This window comes from Sitophilus oryzae, unplaced genomic scaffold (genome assembly GCF_002938485.1).
Source record: "Sitophilus oryzae breed Bouriz unplaced genomic scaffold, Soryzae_2.0 scaffold_1396_pilon_pilon, whole genome shotgun sequence".
Taxonomy (NCBI): Eukaryota; Metazoa; Arthropoda; class Insecta; order Coleoptera; family Curculionidae; genus Sitophilus; species Sitophilus oryzae.
Genome location: NW_022146055.1, coordinates 3,153,011 through 3,170,978, shown reverse-complemented (window position 1 = coordinate 3,170,978; position 17,968 = coordinate 3,153,011). Strand labels below are relative to the sequence as shown.

The 17,968-nt window shown below is 30.5% G+C and overlaps 2 protein-coding genes across 9 annotated transcripts in view; both read right to left on the bottom strand.

The window, feature by feature from the left end:
- LOC115875878 (uncharacterized protein CG43867) overlaps window positions 1-17,968 on the bottom strand; it is a 517,198-nt gene that overhangs the window by 199,463 nt on the left and 299,767 nt on the right. The gene's annotated exons all lie outside the window — the stretch shown is intronic.
- On the bottom strand, window positions 2,335-15,087 carry LOC115875881 (probable cytochrome P450 6a23). 2 transcript variants are annotated; one of them, XM_030891439.1, is made up of 4 exons: window positions 14,928-15,087; window positions 11,945-13,068; window positions 4,440-4,691; window positions 2,335-2,612 (listed from the first exon to the last, which is right to left on the bottom strand). In XM_030891439.1, exons 2-4 carry the CDS (start codon window positions 13,065-13,067, stop codon window positions 2,446-2,448), a joined length of 1,542 nt encoding a protein of 513 aa, XP_030747299.1. In that variant the 5' UTR covers window position 13,068; window positions 14,928-15,087; the 3' UTR covers window positions 2,335-2,445. The 2 variants fall into 2 exon arrangements, with proteins under 2 accessions (XP_030747299.1, XP_030747300.1); XM_030891440.1 differs by having other exon boundaries at window positions 11,945-12,901; window positions 14,928-15,077.

Below are 17,968 nucleotides of genomic sequence, written 5' to 3'. Positions count from 1 at the left end.
CCTTTTTTTCTAAACTCTCTATTTTATTGACTTATGAATATGGATAGGGAACAAATTCCTTTGTTCCATATAGGTATTTATGTTTTGTTACTTATAATTTTAGATTATACTATTTGTCATTTTATTTGCTGCAGGAGCCAGTATCATCTATTTTTTATATGTATTGGTGCCCCCTTTCTCTGATAGATATGTTAAAGACACCCGGTAAAATAAAAGTAAGTAGTTATATTTATCATCTTATTAAGTACCGTATGATCGAATAAAAACGGCGTCAGCGATGGCTATGAAATGAAGATCGCTGTCATTTTATATGTAAAATTATATGGGAAATGTCATCGATCGTCATTTCCAAGCCAACTGGACGCCATTTTTTTTTCGATCATATGGTGGAAGTAGTAGTGTCAAAAATATTTCGAACCTCTCTTAACATAACAAATTAATACAATTAATTTTTTTCATTTTTTGGGTAGGTAGTTTATAGCTGGGTTATAGTAACCAGAAACTTTATTAATATACCTATTTTACTTTTGTTTTAGGATTAAAACTGGACTTGGAAATGGTTCAGGATCATGATTCTCGTAAAGTCTTCCTTGCTTGGATATTCACTTTGTTATTGCAATTAGGCAGTTTTTTCGAAAATGATATTTTTAATGCCCTTTAAAAAAATTGGCCGATCGTTTCCTGCAACAGTCAGTTCTTCTGCATTTAAAACTGGTAGGTGGGTGGAATAAACACTGTTAATTTTTGTTATTATATTAAAAAAAGTTTATTTATTTTTATGTATAAATAAATATGTTTATAAAACAGTACAATTTTTGCTTTTTTTTTATAATTTCCCTTATAGGTAATAGTAGTATTCTTTCGTTCTGAAAGAAGCTGCAAATTTTCACTTAAACTGATTTATTCCTTACACCACGTTCCCTTTACGTAGTATAGGGAATAAATCAGTTTAAGTGAAAATTTTCAGTTTCAGAATGAAAGAATACTACTAATAATGGCTAATTTAAATTTCCCGCCAGCCAGAATGTGCGATAATGTCTTACGATACGTCTTATACCTATCTCTTTCTTTTTCATATAAAGCACACATAATAAAGAAAGATAGCAATAAAGACGTACGTCCTGCCATGGTCCTGCTAATTGGTTTCAAAATTGTTATTCTGAGTTGCGCTACGGGAACGCGGTCCCACTCTTTACCATGAGATTTGTCAGTCTCTTTTTATTTGTTTGTCTATGACGCAGACTTTTGAAAACGTATTTATGACTTCACTGTACACTTAACGGGAGAGCCAATATTCAGTCAGTTCAAAATTTGCATGGGATTTTCTATGCTTCCAACTTGTTTCCAACAACGATGCACCATTCGGTATATGTGATAACTTATTAACTGACAAACAGGCTCGGTAAATTGTTGATTTTGACGTTGATTTAAGACTGTTTTCCTAATATTGAAACGCGGGTTACATAAATACGTTATAAAAACACTTATGATTATGTCTTGCTAGTTATTTATTCCCTCGAATTGTTATTTTGAGAATATCAAAATGCGACACAGTATTACAGACGCATTAGTCTTGTTTTGCATCGAGTTTCATGTCAATAATAGATCCATAAATATTATTTTAGCCGAGAAAAGGAAACGAAATCTGACATGCGGACGTTGTTTTCTTAGAATTTCTCCATTTTCCTTCCTCCTTATTCCAGTTTTAATGGAGAAACGTCTCCAGATTTAATGCTGGATAAATATAAAAGCAGCATTGTTCGTTTCCAGGTTATTTCTTTCGTCATAATGCTTCTGTTTTTCGAGCTGAATTATTCAAGATACGAAAAGGATTATTTTTACTTTATATAACTATTATTATAACCATAGAGAATATTTCTAGAATGTTTTCCCTCGTTTCTTGACCAATAAAATACGAATAATATACAATATGATCGAAAAAAAATGAAGGATCCAGAGGAAAAACTTGATAAGCGCCAATTTCTTAATTTTAGTATTTTTCAATATTATATAGTAGGTCTAACTGATCCTTACAAAATGTATAAATTCTGCAAGTCACTAAGTTGTTAAATCCTATGATATACATATGCCTAAGAACCTGATAACTACCAGCCGTCCAGTGCTTTCCTGTAAAATCAGTAAAATGGCGCTTATCATGTTTTTCCTCTGGACACTTCAAATGGGTCAGCGATGGCTACGATCTAAAGATCGCTGTCATTTTATATGTAAAATTAGATGGGGAATGTGTCATTGATCGTAATTTCCAAGCCAACTGGACGAATTTTTTCGATCATACAGTATTTTTTCTCAAACTCGTAAATAAAAAGAATATAGTTATAAGAAGTTAAACAATTTATTATACATAACCAAAAAAAAACTAAAAAATATATATCACATTTTATATCCATTAAAATTAGTTTCGTTTTTTTTATGTTAAATAAACATCTAATTTATTTTTTCTAAATGTAGCCATACACTGCCTTCTGCTCTTAAAATTAATCCAGTCTTTTTGAAGGCCAGTGGCAGTTGCATTTTGTCACTTAAACTGACTTCATAGTTTCTAAGGATACTGATTAAGCCTATTTTGATTTGCCATAGTCCAAATCGCTTACCTAAAAAAGACACAAGAAGTTACACAAATATCTAAGTAATAAGTTATTTGTGTAACTAATGCAAAAAGGACATATTTATTGCATGACGCATGAGTTTTTCAGCAATCATGCTGAGTGCAACAAATATGCTTTTTGCACATGTTGCACACAACATTTTTTCTACGATCGAATTGAAATTCTTATTTAAATGTTTATTAAAAAGTTTTTACCCAGTAATTCACAGAATAATATTACCACTAACCATGATACTATTCAATCGAATCAATTATTTTTATTTTTTAATAACTTTTTTTAGTTGATTTTAATTTTAATGTCGCAGTTTGAACAATTCACTGACGTAATTAATGGGAAAACTTCATTCCCAATAATATTTTGATTTTATTCTCATTTCTGCTCGTAGAGGTCTCGGTTCTTACTTAAAACTCTTTTCAAAAAATATTGCTGCAAGGTGTCCAGTACTAGTACTTGGTTTACCTTCCAGGATTTGACATTTTGACAAATTTTTACAAAAAGGGTATAGCCGGATTAATATGGGAAATCTGCCCCCGCGGCTTTTTTTACTCGCACTCAGCAGATCGCTTTGATGTCGAATCAAAATAATTCATCTAAATTTTTAGCTCTTTAACTCAAACGGTTTTCGAGATTTTCAAAAAAAAACTGTTTTTTCAATTTTATGTTTATAGTAAAATTTAAAATTAATTAATGATTTTTTTTCTAATTCTTAGAAGTCTAAGACATGAAAAAATAATATGATCGTGATTCTTAAGCGAAAAGCCGATTTTTAGCGGAGGAAAAAAAAATTAAAATCTTCTTTTTTAACCTTCGTGAAATATTTCACTCACTAAAAATCGTCAGAAAATGTCTTTTATACTTCTTTACACTCAGGAATTTTTTTAGAATTTTTTGAAGTGGTGGAACAAATTTGAAAAAAATTAAAAACACATTTTTTTCTAAATTTTTTTTCTAAAATCTTCTCGGACTCATTTTTTATAATAATCTTCATGTTTTCTACTCACTTTTTTAAATAAACAAAAATATAAGTCAGTTAAAACAGAAAATTTAAAAAAAAAATAAGTTTTTAATTTTTTTCATATTGTTTCACCACTTTTTTACAAAAAATTCTAAAAAATTCCTGAATGTAAAGCAGTATAAAAGACATTTTTTTGACGATTTTTAGTACAGTAAAGAAAAGATTTCAAGTTAACGTCTCCTTTTTGCTGCCAGGGCTAATTTAGACGGGGCCTACTATGTTTACGTGGAATCCGAACCGCGGTCCTCGGCCATATCATGGTCAATAGCCTACCGATTTGGCAAGTGTCTAAATCGACTCTTACTCACGAGATATCCGATCTCATCCGGCCTTGAACCGCCGTGATAGAGCAGTGTGTTTCAATAGATTTTACACTTTTGCCTTTTTGGACAACAGCACAATACAGAGTTTTTTGTTTAAGAATCATGATCATATTATTTTTTTCGATAAGTCTCGAAAACCGTTTGAGTTAAAGAGCTAAAATTTAGGTGAATTATTTTAATTCGACACCAAATCGATTCCTTGAGTGCGAGTCAAAAAAGCCGCGGGGTCTTTACAATTTTTTTCTCTTTAGCTCAACTTGTCATTCATAATGTCAAGGTGTTTTTGAACAAGCGCAAAATATAAGTTACATTTTGCACTAGTTAAAAAATTTGACTAGAATTAATACAATAGATAGTATAATTAACTAATATAAAGTGCCAAAAATTATGGCACAAATGTTTGTGTCAATTCGTGTTCATACATATGTGTACGTTTTAAAAATTTATTCTCATTTATAGATATTTCAAACTTACCAAGGCATATTCTAGGACCTTCTCCAAATGGTACGTATGAGCAATAAGGCCTCTTAGCTTTATTTTCTGCTGTGAATCGTTCCGGGTCAAACTTCATCGGATCTGGATAGTACTCGGGATCGTAATGGATACCTAGATTCGTTATCATAACAAAACTGTCCTTCTCTATAGTCACATCCGTTCCAGGAACGACATAATCCTTGGTACATATCCTAGCCAACGATGGAAAAACTGGATATTTTCGTAGAGTTTCTAAAATCGTAAATAATATCTATAAATTATAAATCATAAATAAGATCCATAAAAATAGATAAAAATCAATAAACGTTCATTGGCCCAGGGTGAGTTCAAAATGATGAATATCCTTTGGGGGAATAAAGACACAAATCCTCACGATCTGTATTAAATATTTTTGTCTCAATTTTTTTTAAATAAGGGGCTACATGTTTCGGGACGGTGAGATCTCATCTTCAGGCTCATGCTGAAATATCTTAAAATACAGGAAGTAAAAACTTCGTAAAAAGAATGAAGCAACTTCTAACTACACTCAGACAATTATTTTCAATGTTTTCGTCAAGTTTCAAAGTGTTATATTTTTTTTTACTTTTAGCCCAATTTTCAAGGTTTTTTTATCATACTGTATATAAATACATCAACTTTAATTCATAAACTCAGTTTTTTATAAACTTTAGTATTTGGCTTATTATACAGGGTTTAATTGAAGGCTGGTTTCTTACCCTAACTTTAAAACACCCTGTGCAATAATTTCGAGTAACTTTTCCTAAAACATTATTATTCGATCAGAACTATGTCTCCTGAGCATTTTTCTTTTTGGCTAATGTCAACACATGCATTGATTAATTTTTAAGAGCGAAATGAACTTGCCACCAACAATTTGCAATTTTTTCAATTTTCATTACTTTTAGATGTTATTTTTTTCTATCAAGAGGTGGCTTTGGTGACTATTGTCGTAGTGTCATATCGACATTGATTAAAACACTATATTAAAATTTAAAAAAGGTTAAAAAGTAACGATACAGGCTTGGTTTTAATAAATATTAGTAACACTAACAGAACTAAGGATATTACTAAAAAATAACTATAATATCTAAGTGTACAAAGAAATAAAAAACTTGTAAAACATACTTTAATGTTTTGTATTGCTTCCCCCGGCTACTATAACTGTCTATTTTATTCATTCTATTCATGAAGCTGCAAATATATTATGCTGTTTTCCCATTTTTCTTCAAGAACCCAGCAAATATTCATAATTTCGGTCATCTTCAACAAGATCAATGACTTTTGCACAATCTTCAACACTAAAAACCATTTTCAATCGTACCCAACAATAATTACCAAAGCCGAGGTATCTCGTTATGAAGACTAACATCAAAAAGTAACGATAATTGGAAAAATTGCAAAATGTTTGTGGCAAGTTCATTTTGCTCTTAAAAATTAACCAAGGCATATGTGTTGACATAAATTCTGACCGAAAAATAATATTTTAGGAAAAGTTACTCACGAAATTATTGCACCAAAGTGTTTTAAAGATAGGGTAAAAACAACTTTTCAATTAACTCTGTCCTGTATAATAAGCCAAACACTCAAGTTTATAACATTTTCATAGCCACTTTATTACGGCTTATCTGATGATTTTTAGATTTACAAATTAGCTGATAATTTTTGAGATACAATGGCAAACTTAATTTTTTTAAATACGGACCTGCATTTTTTATTTCAGATTTTGAAAGAACTCAGTCTCCTGAGTACAATGATATGCCACACGTAATATTTTTTTTTTACATTTGAACACAATTTATTTAAACTAATTTTAAGTCTGGCTCCGTTTTAATTTAATCTATTCATCGTTATAATATTGAGATAAGCGTTCAAACTTAACAATGACGTGGGGTAAAACATTAGATACGGAAAATCAAATGCAATAAAATAATATAAAATAATAAATAAATAAACAATCAAATCATTTTCCCGGAAGATGGATTGGAAATGGTAGAGCAGTATAATGTCCACCCGGTTCCTGGACCTATCGCCAAGGGGCTACATTATTTGACGTCATTTGTAAAAGTGAAATCAATTAATCTCAACATTTACAATAAAGTACAAAATGCATTCGGAAGTATAAGAAGAAAGTTTAAAGAGCTATAAATAAAATTGAGCGAAAAATAAATTTGTGCAATAGGGAGGGTGGTAACTGGTAACCCTTTCGAACATGTAGAACATTAGAAACTAGTTAGTAGAGTAAACGCCACGAATGTTTGGGAGTGATTCATCGGCCGCTACCATGTGAACTAATCTGTTCAAGGTCACATAAAACTTAATTCCAGTGCCGTGGTGTTTCAAGTCATATAATAATCAATATATAATCTGTTGTAATTTGTTGTTTTAACTGTCAAAATCTTGTCAAAACATATATTTGTTTTGACAAGTTTTTGTTAAACATAATATTTTTCTATAAATAGAAGTTTTTATTTATTAACTTATAATTTATTAACTTATAGTTATTTAATACCTACGATTAATGTTATGCATATTATTAGATCGCACACTGAGATTTCAAATTCACAATAAAAAAGGTTAAAAAATAATATCTTTAAATTTCTGACCTAAATTTATTTGAATTCATTTGGCTCGATTTTCCTTATTCAATGTTAATTAGCGCTGATCAATATTGCTGCCATGAATATAATCAAATTAAATAATTTAAATAACCAGAGTCGGACTTCAAATTATTTTAAATAATAATTAAATACTTTTGTGGCTGTTAAAGTATCCAAAACAAAAAAGAGTAATTTAGCAAACACAAAAAAATGAAGTTAGTAAACTGTATATAAATCTATTAACTTTAATTCATAAACTCAGTTTTTATAAACTTTGTGTGGCATATCATTGTATTTAGGAGACCGGCTTCTTTCAAAAACTGAAATAAAAAATACAGGTCCGTATTTAAAAAAATTAAGTTGGCCTCTGTATCTCACAAATTATCAGCTAATTTGAAAATCTAAAAATACTATCAGATAGCCCTAAAAAAGTGGCTATGAGAATGTGCAATTAGTTTTTTAATTTTCGAAAAAGTAACGACAGGAAAAAATAAAATTGATTTTCAAAAAAATCAGTTTTTTCCAAAAAACTTAGCAATACTTGAAATTTTTAAAACATTTTTGATTGCATCTTGGTGAACATCCCAATACGGCAACTTTGCCCCAATATAACCATGTTCGTATATATTACGGTTACCGAGATATACTTGTATTCATTTAAAACTTCCCAATATGGCGGACTTCAGTATGGGAGGCTTAAAAAACGAAAATCTCTAAACTGGAATCGACTGTACTTCAAATCGTTCAAATTGATAATCTGTGGTAAATCCAATTGAACTCTGACACTTGGCTGACATTGACGTTTACGGTTCCTTTTTCTCAATATTTTCATTATTTTTTACTGTAAAAATACAGTTACTCGCTAAAAGCACTTAAGGTTTGTAATAGATGTAGTTAGAATATCAAACACCAAACCAAACCAAAAATTATGTTTTATTTTACTGGTATTCCTCACATTTGAAGGGAAAGTCATTTCATAAATAAGCAGGACATTGTATAGTACACTCTATATTAATAATTGTTTTTTATCCTATACTTGTGAGTTAACGCATCACTTACTAGGTATAAAATTTAGTACTGATTAATCTATAGTTGTGGTTGTGATATATTCTGATGTGTTTCTGGCAATTTAAAATAAGTTAATGTTTAAACAAACATTTCTGGCTTTCCTGACAGGAGTGTGGACACAAATTTAATAAAGGTATAATGTGGATAATGTTCTGATTATTACAGTTTGCATGGATGTTTTTGTATGTTGTTATTTTTAATAAAGTATATTTAATGAGTTTTTGAGTATTTCTTTTTCCTTCAGAGGATTGTGTTCTAATCTTTATATATTATAAATTTTCATAAACTATAAATTTAATTTTAATTTAAATTATTCAAAATTTATTATAATTTTTTGCTAAATACTATGTAGTTGATACAGTTTAACAGTATATAAAAGAACTATTTAAATAAGATGTTTGAAAATATATAGCTGTTTTTGCACACATCAATTCAATTTGTGTTTAACTGTACTTAAATAAAAACAAATTAAGAAAAATGGAGTGATCTATCAACTATAACATGAAAAGCATCATCCTATTTCCAAGTCTTCTTTAATTTCACTTATTAAACAACTATAATTATTCAATAATCTTGATAATTCTAGGAACTCTCAGATATTGTCAAAACATGAAAACAAAAATTTACTTCCTATAGTTCTTACGTCCCTTTAACTGAAATATAAGAAACAGGGGAGTTAATATTCTCACTGAGAAAGTTTATAAAATACCTTTAAGTAAAATCTCTTCGGATCTGCGGTAAAATACCTTTATTCTTATTAAATAATTTCAATAATCTATGTTTTTATTTATGACAACCACCTAATAACTTAACTTTAACGTCAACTTGACAATCCTGAAAAATATTATTGTTAACCAAAGAGTAAATCAATTTCTGAATTCGCTAACGCAAACTTATTTTTCATTAAAAAAAATTACCAATTTTCGTAACTAGGTCGGTCATATTGAGGAACTTTTAAAAGAATAGTACTATACCAATGCTCGTACCTCGAATTTGTAGCACCCTGTATACAACTTGCTAAACAATCATGAAAATAGAGTAGGGTTTTAAACTAGACCAAATTTTTTTGCATTTGAGTGTATATGTAATTTGTATCTGTCTTTTATTGCCTGACTTTGTTTATTTAATTCTTTTTACGTAGTTTTTACTTCCTTGGCTGTATTTTCTGATATTTTAGCCTGGGTCTGAAGATGATCGTCTTGAAACATGTAGCCCCCTTATTTATAAAAAACATTTGTAATAAAAATTGTTAATAGAAGATTGTGAGGATTTGTGTTTTTATTCCCTCATTAGAGGATATTGATCGGATAAAAATCAACCACAAATATAAATATTATTACAAATCGGCATAAATTTTAGACACTTTGTATAAAACTCTATCGAAGAAAAAAAATTGCTTTATAAAAACAACGGTATCATGACACTATATTGCTATATGCAATAATTATTAATTGCTTAATTAATTCTACTAGATGTAAATTAAACTCGACTGTTTTTGTTTCCTTGATATTAAGATACAAAAATGAAATTATAATAACATATTTTCTTTGTTTGATAACGTATCAACATGGAAAACATAACATATAACATCTACATATGCAAGCTCAATAACTTATAATTGTTTTACCCTATATAGATACACGCGGTTTTAAAAATATAATTAATTAATTATTTTGACTTTAATTATCGAAAATTTAATAATTTTACTGACATTTATTGTTTGTTTGAATATTTATTAGATAAACTAGAAACATGTGCTTATTTTTTAGTGATATATATGTCAAAATAGAGATAATATCATATTGCATCTATGTGTTAACTATATTAATTACAACGACAATAATGAAGAAGCTTGGACTGGAAAATAAATAATTTGTACTTTGAAATTAAGATAAATAATATGGTTCAGTACTTATTAAACCACATTATTGTTTATTGTGGTTTACTTACACTCAGATGCAAAAAAAACGCAATGGAAAATTTTATGCAAATATATCTTTGACTAGCGTGTACCAGCGACTTCGTTCGCGTCGAATTAATCATTTGTAATGGTGATGATAAAGCAAAACAAGAATTTCCATTAACATACAAACTGGATAAAATTTTCTCACATTTATGTCAGCATGAGGAAAAACAATATGGCGATATTATTATATAACTTGGTAATATTTGAGGGGTAGTTTCATCTCGTTGGAATTTGACTTTCGAAAAATCCGTTTGCCAAAAATAAGCTTTTTATGTCAAGCAGTTTAAGCAGAATCGTGGTTAAGAAATTACCCAACTTTTTGGAACACCCTGTACGATTTTTCAAAAAATTTCAAAATATTTAAAAAACCAAATAAATTGTGCTTGTCCGAGCGTTTTCCCGAAAGACTAACCGTTTTTTAAATAACAAATATTGTAATATTTGAGGGGCGTTTTCACCCTCTTGGAATTTGAGATTCGAGAAACCCCTCCTTATCGAACCACTACACCCCACAGTCAATCCGTTTGCCAAAAATCAGCTTTAAACGTCAAGCAGTTTAAGCAGAATCGTGATTAGTCATTGGTCATATTTTATTAAACACCCTGTATAAATTTATAAAAAAAAATATGTAAAACAACAAAATAAAATATACGTGGTTAAGAGTTTTTCCGAAAAACTCACCGGTTTTTAAATAAAAAATATTTTAATATTTGAGGGATAGTTTCACCCCCTTAGAATTCGAGTTTCGAAAAATCCCTTCTTATCGAACCTCTACACCCTAAAGTCAATCTGTTTTCCAAAAATCAGCTTTTTACGGCAAGTGCTTTAAGCAGGATCGTGATTAATCAATGACCAGATTTTTCGAAACACCCTGTATACCTTTTTAAAAAATCTTAAAATATGTAAAAAAAAACAAAATAAAATATACGTGTTTAAGCGTTTTTTCGGAAACTTGACCGTTTTTTAAATAAAAAATATTGTAATATTTGAGGGGTAGTTTCACCCTCTTGGAACTGGAATTTCGAAAAATCCCTTCTTATCGAACCTCTACGCCCTAGAATCAACCTGTATGCCAAAATTGAGCTTCTTACGTTGAGTGGTTTGAGCAGGATCGGTATTAATCAGTATGTCAGTCACTTAAGGATTTTATATATTAGTATAGATTCGTTAACTCAGTTTATTATAAACTTCAATATTTGATTATTATACAGAGTTAATCGCAGAGTTGTTTTTTACCCTATCTTTAAAACACCCTGTGCAATAAATTAGTGAGTAAATATTCCTAAAACATTATTTTTCGATCAGAACCATGTCTCCTGAATATTTCGTTTTTTGACTCATGGCAACATATGTCTGGTTAATTTTTTAATTATTAAAAAATAACATCATAAAGTAATAATAGTTAAAAAATTGCAAATTGTTGGTGGCAAGTTCACGTTGGTGGCAAGTTTTCGTTTTCGCTCTTTAAAATTAACCAAGTATTGACATGTATCAAAAAAGAAAATGCTCAGGGGACGGTTGTGATCGAAACATTATGTTTTAGGAAAAGTTACTCACGAAATTTTTACAGAGGGTGTTTTAAAGTTAAGGTAAAACACAACCCTTCAATTGACCCTTGTAATCAGCCAAATACTATAGTTTATAAAAAACTGAGTTTACGAATTAAAGTTGCTAGATTTATATACAGTTTGCTAAATCATTAAAATTGAGTCATTAAAATTGGGCTAAGAATAAAAAAATGTAACAGTGCAAACTTGACGAAAAATCCGTTGCGTTTTTTGCATCTGAGCGTACTTATATATCTGAGCCATAAAGTAAACAAATCAAGTTAAAAAATAACGTTTCTAACTTACCATCAATAACTCTTTCCAAGTATTCCATTTCACAGACAGCCTCATACGTTACTTGACCATTGTGCTTCTTCAAAACTTCTTCTATTTCGTTCCTTAGCCTATCCTGAACCTCCTTGTTAGCACCCAGTTCATACAAAGCAAAGGTCTGCGTACTAGAAGATGTTTCAAACGCCGCCTCGAAAAACACATACATCTGCGCAGCAAATTCATCAAAACTTAGAGGCTCCATCGTACCATCACCTGCATAATCCTTATGTTCCTTTGTTCCATCACATAAATCCAGTAATAAATCTGTTAAGTCGTTCCGTTTGACAGTTTCTGTCAGTCTGTGATCTTTTATTTGCTTGAACATGTTCAAAAAGAAGTTTGAAGCTCTCTTGTTGAAGAGTTTGAAATGTAACATTACCAAAATCTTTCTTGGGATCAATGTAACCAAGATATTACTCGTTCTACTCCATTGGTCTTCAAAGAATGACGTACTTTGTTCCACCAAAGTCTCGTTTTCGTGCTTTAGAGTGTTGCTCTTCATTCCCATAGAACAAGAGCTTACTACATCAATTGTAAAACGACTTAATAGGTCCTTTATGTTGATTGAATTATTAGAATTGACTTCTTTATCGAGTTCCTTAATGAATTCTTTGCTTATTTCGTTCATTATGATCACATTTCGTCTCATTTTTGCTGCTGTAAAAGCTATAGGAAGCTTAGATCTTATGTTCTTCCATCTGTAGCCTTCCATATTAAAAATGTGTGTTGACAAAGGATCTGATGACTTGTCTACAAAAACTCCATGGTTGGCGAAGTGTATGAAATCGGAAACAAGTATTCTCTTGATGATTTCATTGTCTACAGGCATGTAGACTGGTTTTCCGCAAAAGTATACTCCTGCATGCTTCCAGCCTTTTTTTCTGACCTCCAAATAGAGGTCTCTAAAGAGGTTAGCCCAACTACATTGACCTAAGAAAAATCGGGAGGCATTTCCAAAAGGTATGGTAGGCTCTATATAATTGAGGCCTTTGTCTTTCCAATAGGAGAACCATTTTTTGTAAAGTAGGACTAATGTGAGGGTGAGTATTAGGAAAAACGTTGTGATAATGTACTGGTATGTTGTGAATGGTGACATTCTAAAAAAAAATGGTAAGAAATAAATATTCTGAACTAAATTTGATTTTATATTGATTAAATTATAATCTAATAATAATGTTAGAAGCAAAAATATTGCATTTTGGAATATGACGAGAATATTATAGAGTGATCAGTTTTTCGAAAAAGATTCATATCAAGTTTTCTATTTCATATTTTAGAAAAATATTTTCGTAGATATACAGGGTGGCGCTTCTTATACGCCGCGGAGGCTCTAAGGAGAACGACAGTTTGTATTGAAATGAAATTTTGTGAGCATGTGTAGGTTAATTTAGAGCACTTTTTAAAAATATAGAATTCTACAGGGTGTTCCCAAAAAAAGTTACATATCAAAGTTGTGGTTTTTGTAATGGGACATCAACAAAAATTCTCAGAAATTTGCCGAAAATGCAAACTTATCCTACATCTGAGAGATTGATTTGATTCTATTAGCTGGCGAATGCAGTGTGCATTCACGAATTAATAGAATACTTAAATGCTCCTGATTTTATCTAAATAGTCTGTTTTTTATGGGGATATGTTAAAGACAGTGTTTAAAATACTCGCCCAACTATTGTCGGCATCATGAGAGAAATTATTGACGCTGCTTTTCGAGGTATCTATTCGAGATATGCCTTTTAAAATGAAAAGATCCTTTTGAAAAGACAATCATTTTATGAAGTTAACAGGAAATGAAGCATTTTGAGCATTTGATTTCATCTAGCTAATTTTTGTCATATAATTATAGGTTTATATCTAGTTTTAATGGTGTAATACTTAAAATATGTTTTAAACGTGTATATTTTTATTACCGTTGAGTATTTGACTCTAAAATTTTTAATTTTTGTTAAATCAACAAAAGGTATATCACAGCTACCCTAGATTTTTTCAAATAATAAAGATCTACTGATGGAAAATAATAAAAATTAAAATGTCTAGGAAAATCTTTGTCTGAAGGATATATAAATTCCCCATTGAACGCCCGAATAATATACTGGATGTTCCATTTAAAATAAAGGAGTAACTTACTTTTGAAAGTGACTAATATTCCATATTAATTTTGTCTTACCCTGTATAACTTTTCGGGTCAAATTTCAATTTGGTTAAACATACAATGGTTACTGTAATTAAATATTAAGCTATCGACTATTATCTATCGAAATTTAAAATTTACTCTTCATTTTCACAAAATGTGAAATATGTCAAAATCCTTAGATTTTAATGCTTCTTTAATAAAACTGACCTTTATTTTTTCCCTAGAATCCGAAAATCAATTAATATATAGGGTGTTCCATTAGAAAAAAACATAACTTTGATGTGTAACTTTTTTGGGGACACCCTGTATAATTCTATATATTTTTATAAAATGCTTTTAATTAACATACATATGCTGTCAAAATTTCATTTCTATATAAACTACTATTCTTCTTGTATAGAACGGTACAATTTTTATTTAAAGTTATAGTTTCTCACATAAAATACTGTATATTTTATTCCCTTAGTGGATTTGTTATAAAATTACCATTCTAAAAATACCATAATTTTATAATCTACAGGATGGTCCGAAGTGTATTCCCGAAACTTCGCCAGCATATTCTTCAGATAAAAATAAATAAAAAAGTTCGTATAAATGTATGTTAAAGTATGTGCTAAACGCTTAAAGTTTCGGAGATAGAGGGTGTAGAATTTTAATTTTTATTTCGATTAAACATGTTTAATTTATGTCAACTAAAAGTGTGTAATGTAGATAAATATTTTTTCTTTTTACAATTAAGCTTTGCTCAAAATATAAATTTCAGTACAAATATTTTATTATAAGTTTAATTATAACACTAATATTAAGTAACGAAACAAAACTTACCTTAAATTCTCATATAAAACCAAATATAATTGTTTCCTCAAAGTATTTTTGTACTTTCAATATTCTCAATAGTAGATGCTCTATGTAAATTTATAGTTGCAGCAGAGAGTAATATACGCTCTGGTTCTAATTATTATGCATTGCTTCAACACGAATTGTTATTTATATATGTTCTTGTAATTCGTAGGCGTCTTAAACAAAGCTTTATCTCAATGATCAAACAAGATTACCGATTCATTATACCGTGAAATATTAACTCTATCGTATTTAATGAATTGTATCAGTATGTTTATTTGTAAACAATATGAAGGGCCCAGGGGAAAAACTTGATAAGCGCCATTTTCTTAATTTTAGGATTTTACAATATTATACACTCACCGGCAAAAAAAACCGGCCACTAAAAACTAGTCCAAATTTCAAAGTTGGATTTCCCGCGACCCACTCATTACATTTTGATGATTTTTTTTTAAATTGTATATGAATTCCTTCTTAACCGATTCTACGTCAGAAATTTTTATTCCGAATTTATTTTGAGCATATACAGGGCACAACAATAAGACGAAGTTTTTTGCCCGAACTTTGTAACACCCCGTAGGGTGCAGCAGCTGTAGTAGCTATTGCTAAATTAAATCACATTATAGCCTCATCTTTTGTGAGCATTTTGTTTTTTTTAATCACAACATTATCTCTGTTTGTATTGGAGATACGCTGCTTTAAAACGAACGTCTCGGAAAAATGCTTCGCAGGCAAAACCGCGATTCATCCCAATTTACATGTAAACGTGCAAACTGAAGACGTGTCTCGGAAGGAGCTGGGGTCCTATGGCAGGCCTCCTTGCAGACAAGCTGTTTTCTTTTAGTTTTCGTCGGATTGTTCTCTCACTGTTTCCATATACCGATTCCAGGCATCCTGGACTGTTGTTCGGGAGTTCGGGGTATACCCAGGGTACTCATCAGACACACATAACGTTGACTTCGGCCATCCTCAATTAAAGCCGCAATACGAGCAACATCCGTCACAGATAATTGCATTTTTTAATTTGACAACCGTTGTTGTCATATTGCCAATACTAATAAATCCATTTTCGCCTATGTCGCCTTGATTATTTACACATAAAACTTTCTTCCTGCGAAGCATTTTTCCGAGACGTTCGTTTTAAAGCAGCGTATCTCCAATACAAAGAGAGATAATGTTGTGATTAAAAAAACAAAATGCTCACAAAAGATGAGGCTACAATGTGATTTGATTTAGCAATAGCTACTACAGCTGCTGCACCCTACAGGGTGTTACAAAGTTCGGGCAAAAAACTTTGTCTTATTGCGGGGTGCCCTGTAAATGCTCAAAATAAATTCGGAATAAAAATTTCTGGCGTAGCATCCGTTAAGAAGGAATTAATTTACAATTTAAAAAAAATCATCAAAATCTAATGAGTGGTTTGCGAGAAATCCAACTTTGAAATTGGGACTAATTTTTAGTGGCCGGTTTTTTTTACCGGTGAGTTTACTTTATAGGTCTAACTGGTTCTTACAGAATGTATAAACTCTGCAAGGCAATAAGTTTTATAAATCCCCATTTTATATATGACCAGTACACGCAAAGAACCTAATAATACCAGTCGTGCTCTCCTTCTACAGTAGTAATCCTACCTTTTCAAATGATTTTTCAAAGATATTTTTTTCAAAGATTGGTTTGTGGCTCAAAGAGCCCCATCTTTTCATGATATTTTGACGACGTTTCGTGCACTACAAAACTCCATCATCAATGAATCAAATCAAAAAATCGCCCGATTTAATTAAAATTTGCAATACATTGAACCAAGGCCAACTTGACGGTAGGCTATACGAGTGACGGTTTTTGTTTTTGCTGTATCCGGTCTGGTTTCTGCTGTGTAGGCCATTATGGGTCTGACGACAGCCTTGTATATTCTTGACTTGGCCGCGACACCTATGTATTTATTTTACCATATGGTGTCGTTCAGACATCGACCCAATCTCATTGCTTTTGTTACTTGTTGTCTTACCTCTGTTTCCATATCGCCATAACCGGATAACTCTATACTTTTCTGTCTCACACACTAACAAAAAAATCAGAAAACTTTATTGTAAAAAATGTAAATTACAGAACACATTCGTAAACTATAACAAAGTTTACCAAGGGCCTCATCAGAATATTGACCGACGACGTTCAGCAATGATTGGATTTTTAATGAAATTTTATTTTTTCGGTCACCTTTACCACTTGCAATCAATCCACTCTTCTAATAGGTCAATATTTTTTATAGTGTGGTCAGCATCTAAAATAAATGGATCCATGACATCACACCTCCCTAGTATGCTAGCAGAGCGCAATATAATTTGAATCTGTCAAAAACAGGTTTTTGTGAGAACAGAAACTCCTAATTTTTTTTGTTATATCATACTTAAATGGTTGAAAAAAAAATATGTGTTATTATAATCTAAAAACCGCATATTAATACGATTTTTTTGTTCAAAAGTTACATACTTTTTGAAATTTTAACTATAAAAAAAATCCTTAAAGTTGATGAATTTTAACTAAACTTCATTCGGCTTCTTAGAAGCCCCAACAGTATTCTCCCTGAAAATTTCATTACAATACCTCCAGCGGTTTCGGAGTTCTCGTGACACAGACATACAGACAGAAAAAAAATCATACTAGCATAAGTTGCCAGTAGTTGCAAAAAACCTTTACAATTTCAATAGCCGAAGGTCCACATTATTTAATAAAACTGAAAGTACAAGATGTTTGGCACAAAACTCAATAAAAGTTTAATCAAAGTTAATTACAACAAAAGACTAGATTATTCTCAGTCATTTTTTACTGTCGTATAACTTCGTACCCTAAAATAAAATTGTATACTTCATAATGTACAAAAATAATACATACCTTGGTTAGCTTCCATGGCAGGTTTAGTTTGTTTTTTATAATGAAAAGGCACTTGTTGGTACGATTTCGTTTTAATCACAGTAAACGATTGATAAGACAATTTAATTTCTTCTACATTTTTATCATTTTTCATAATG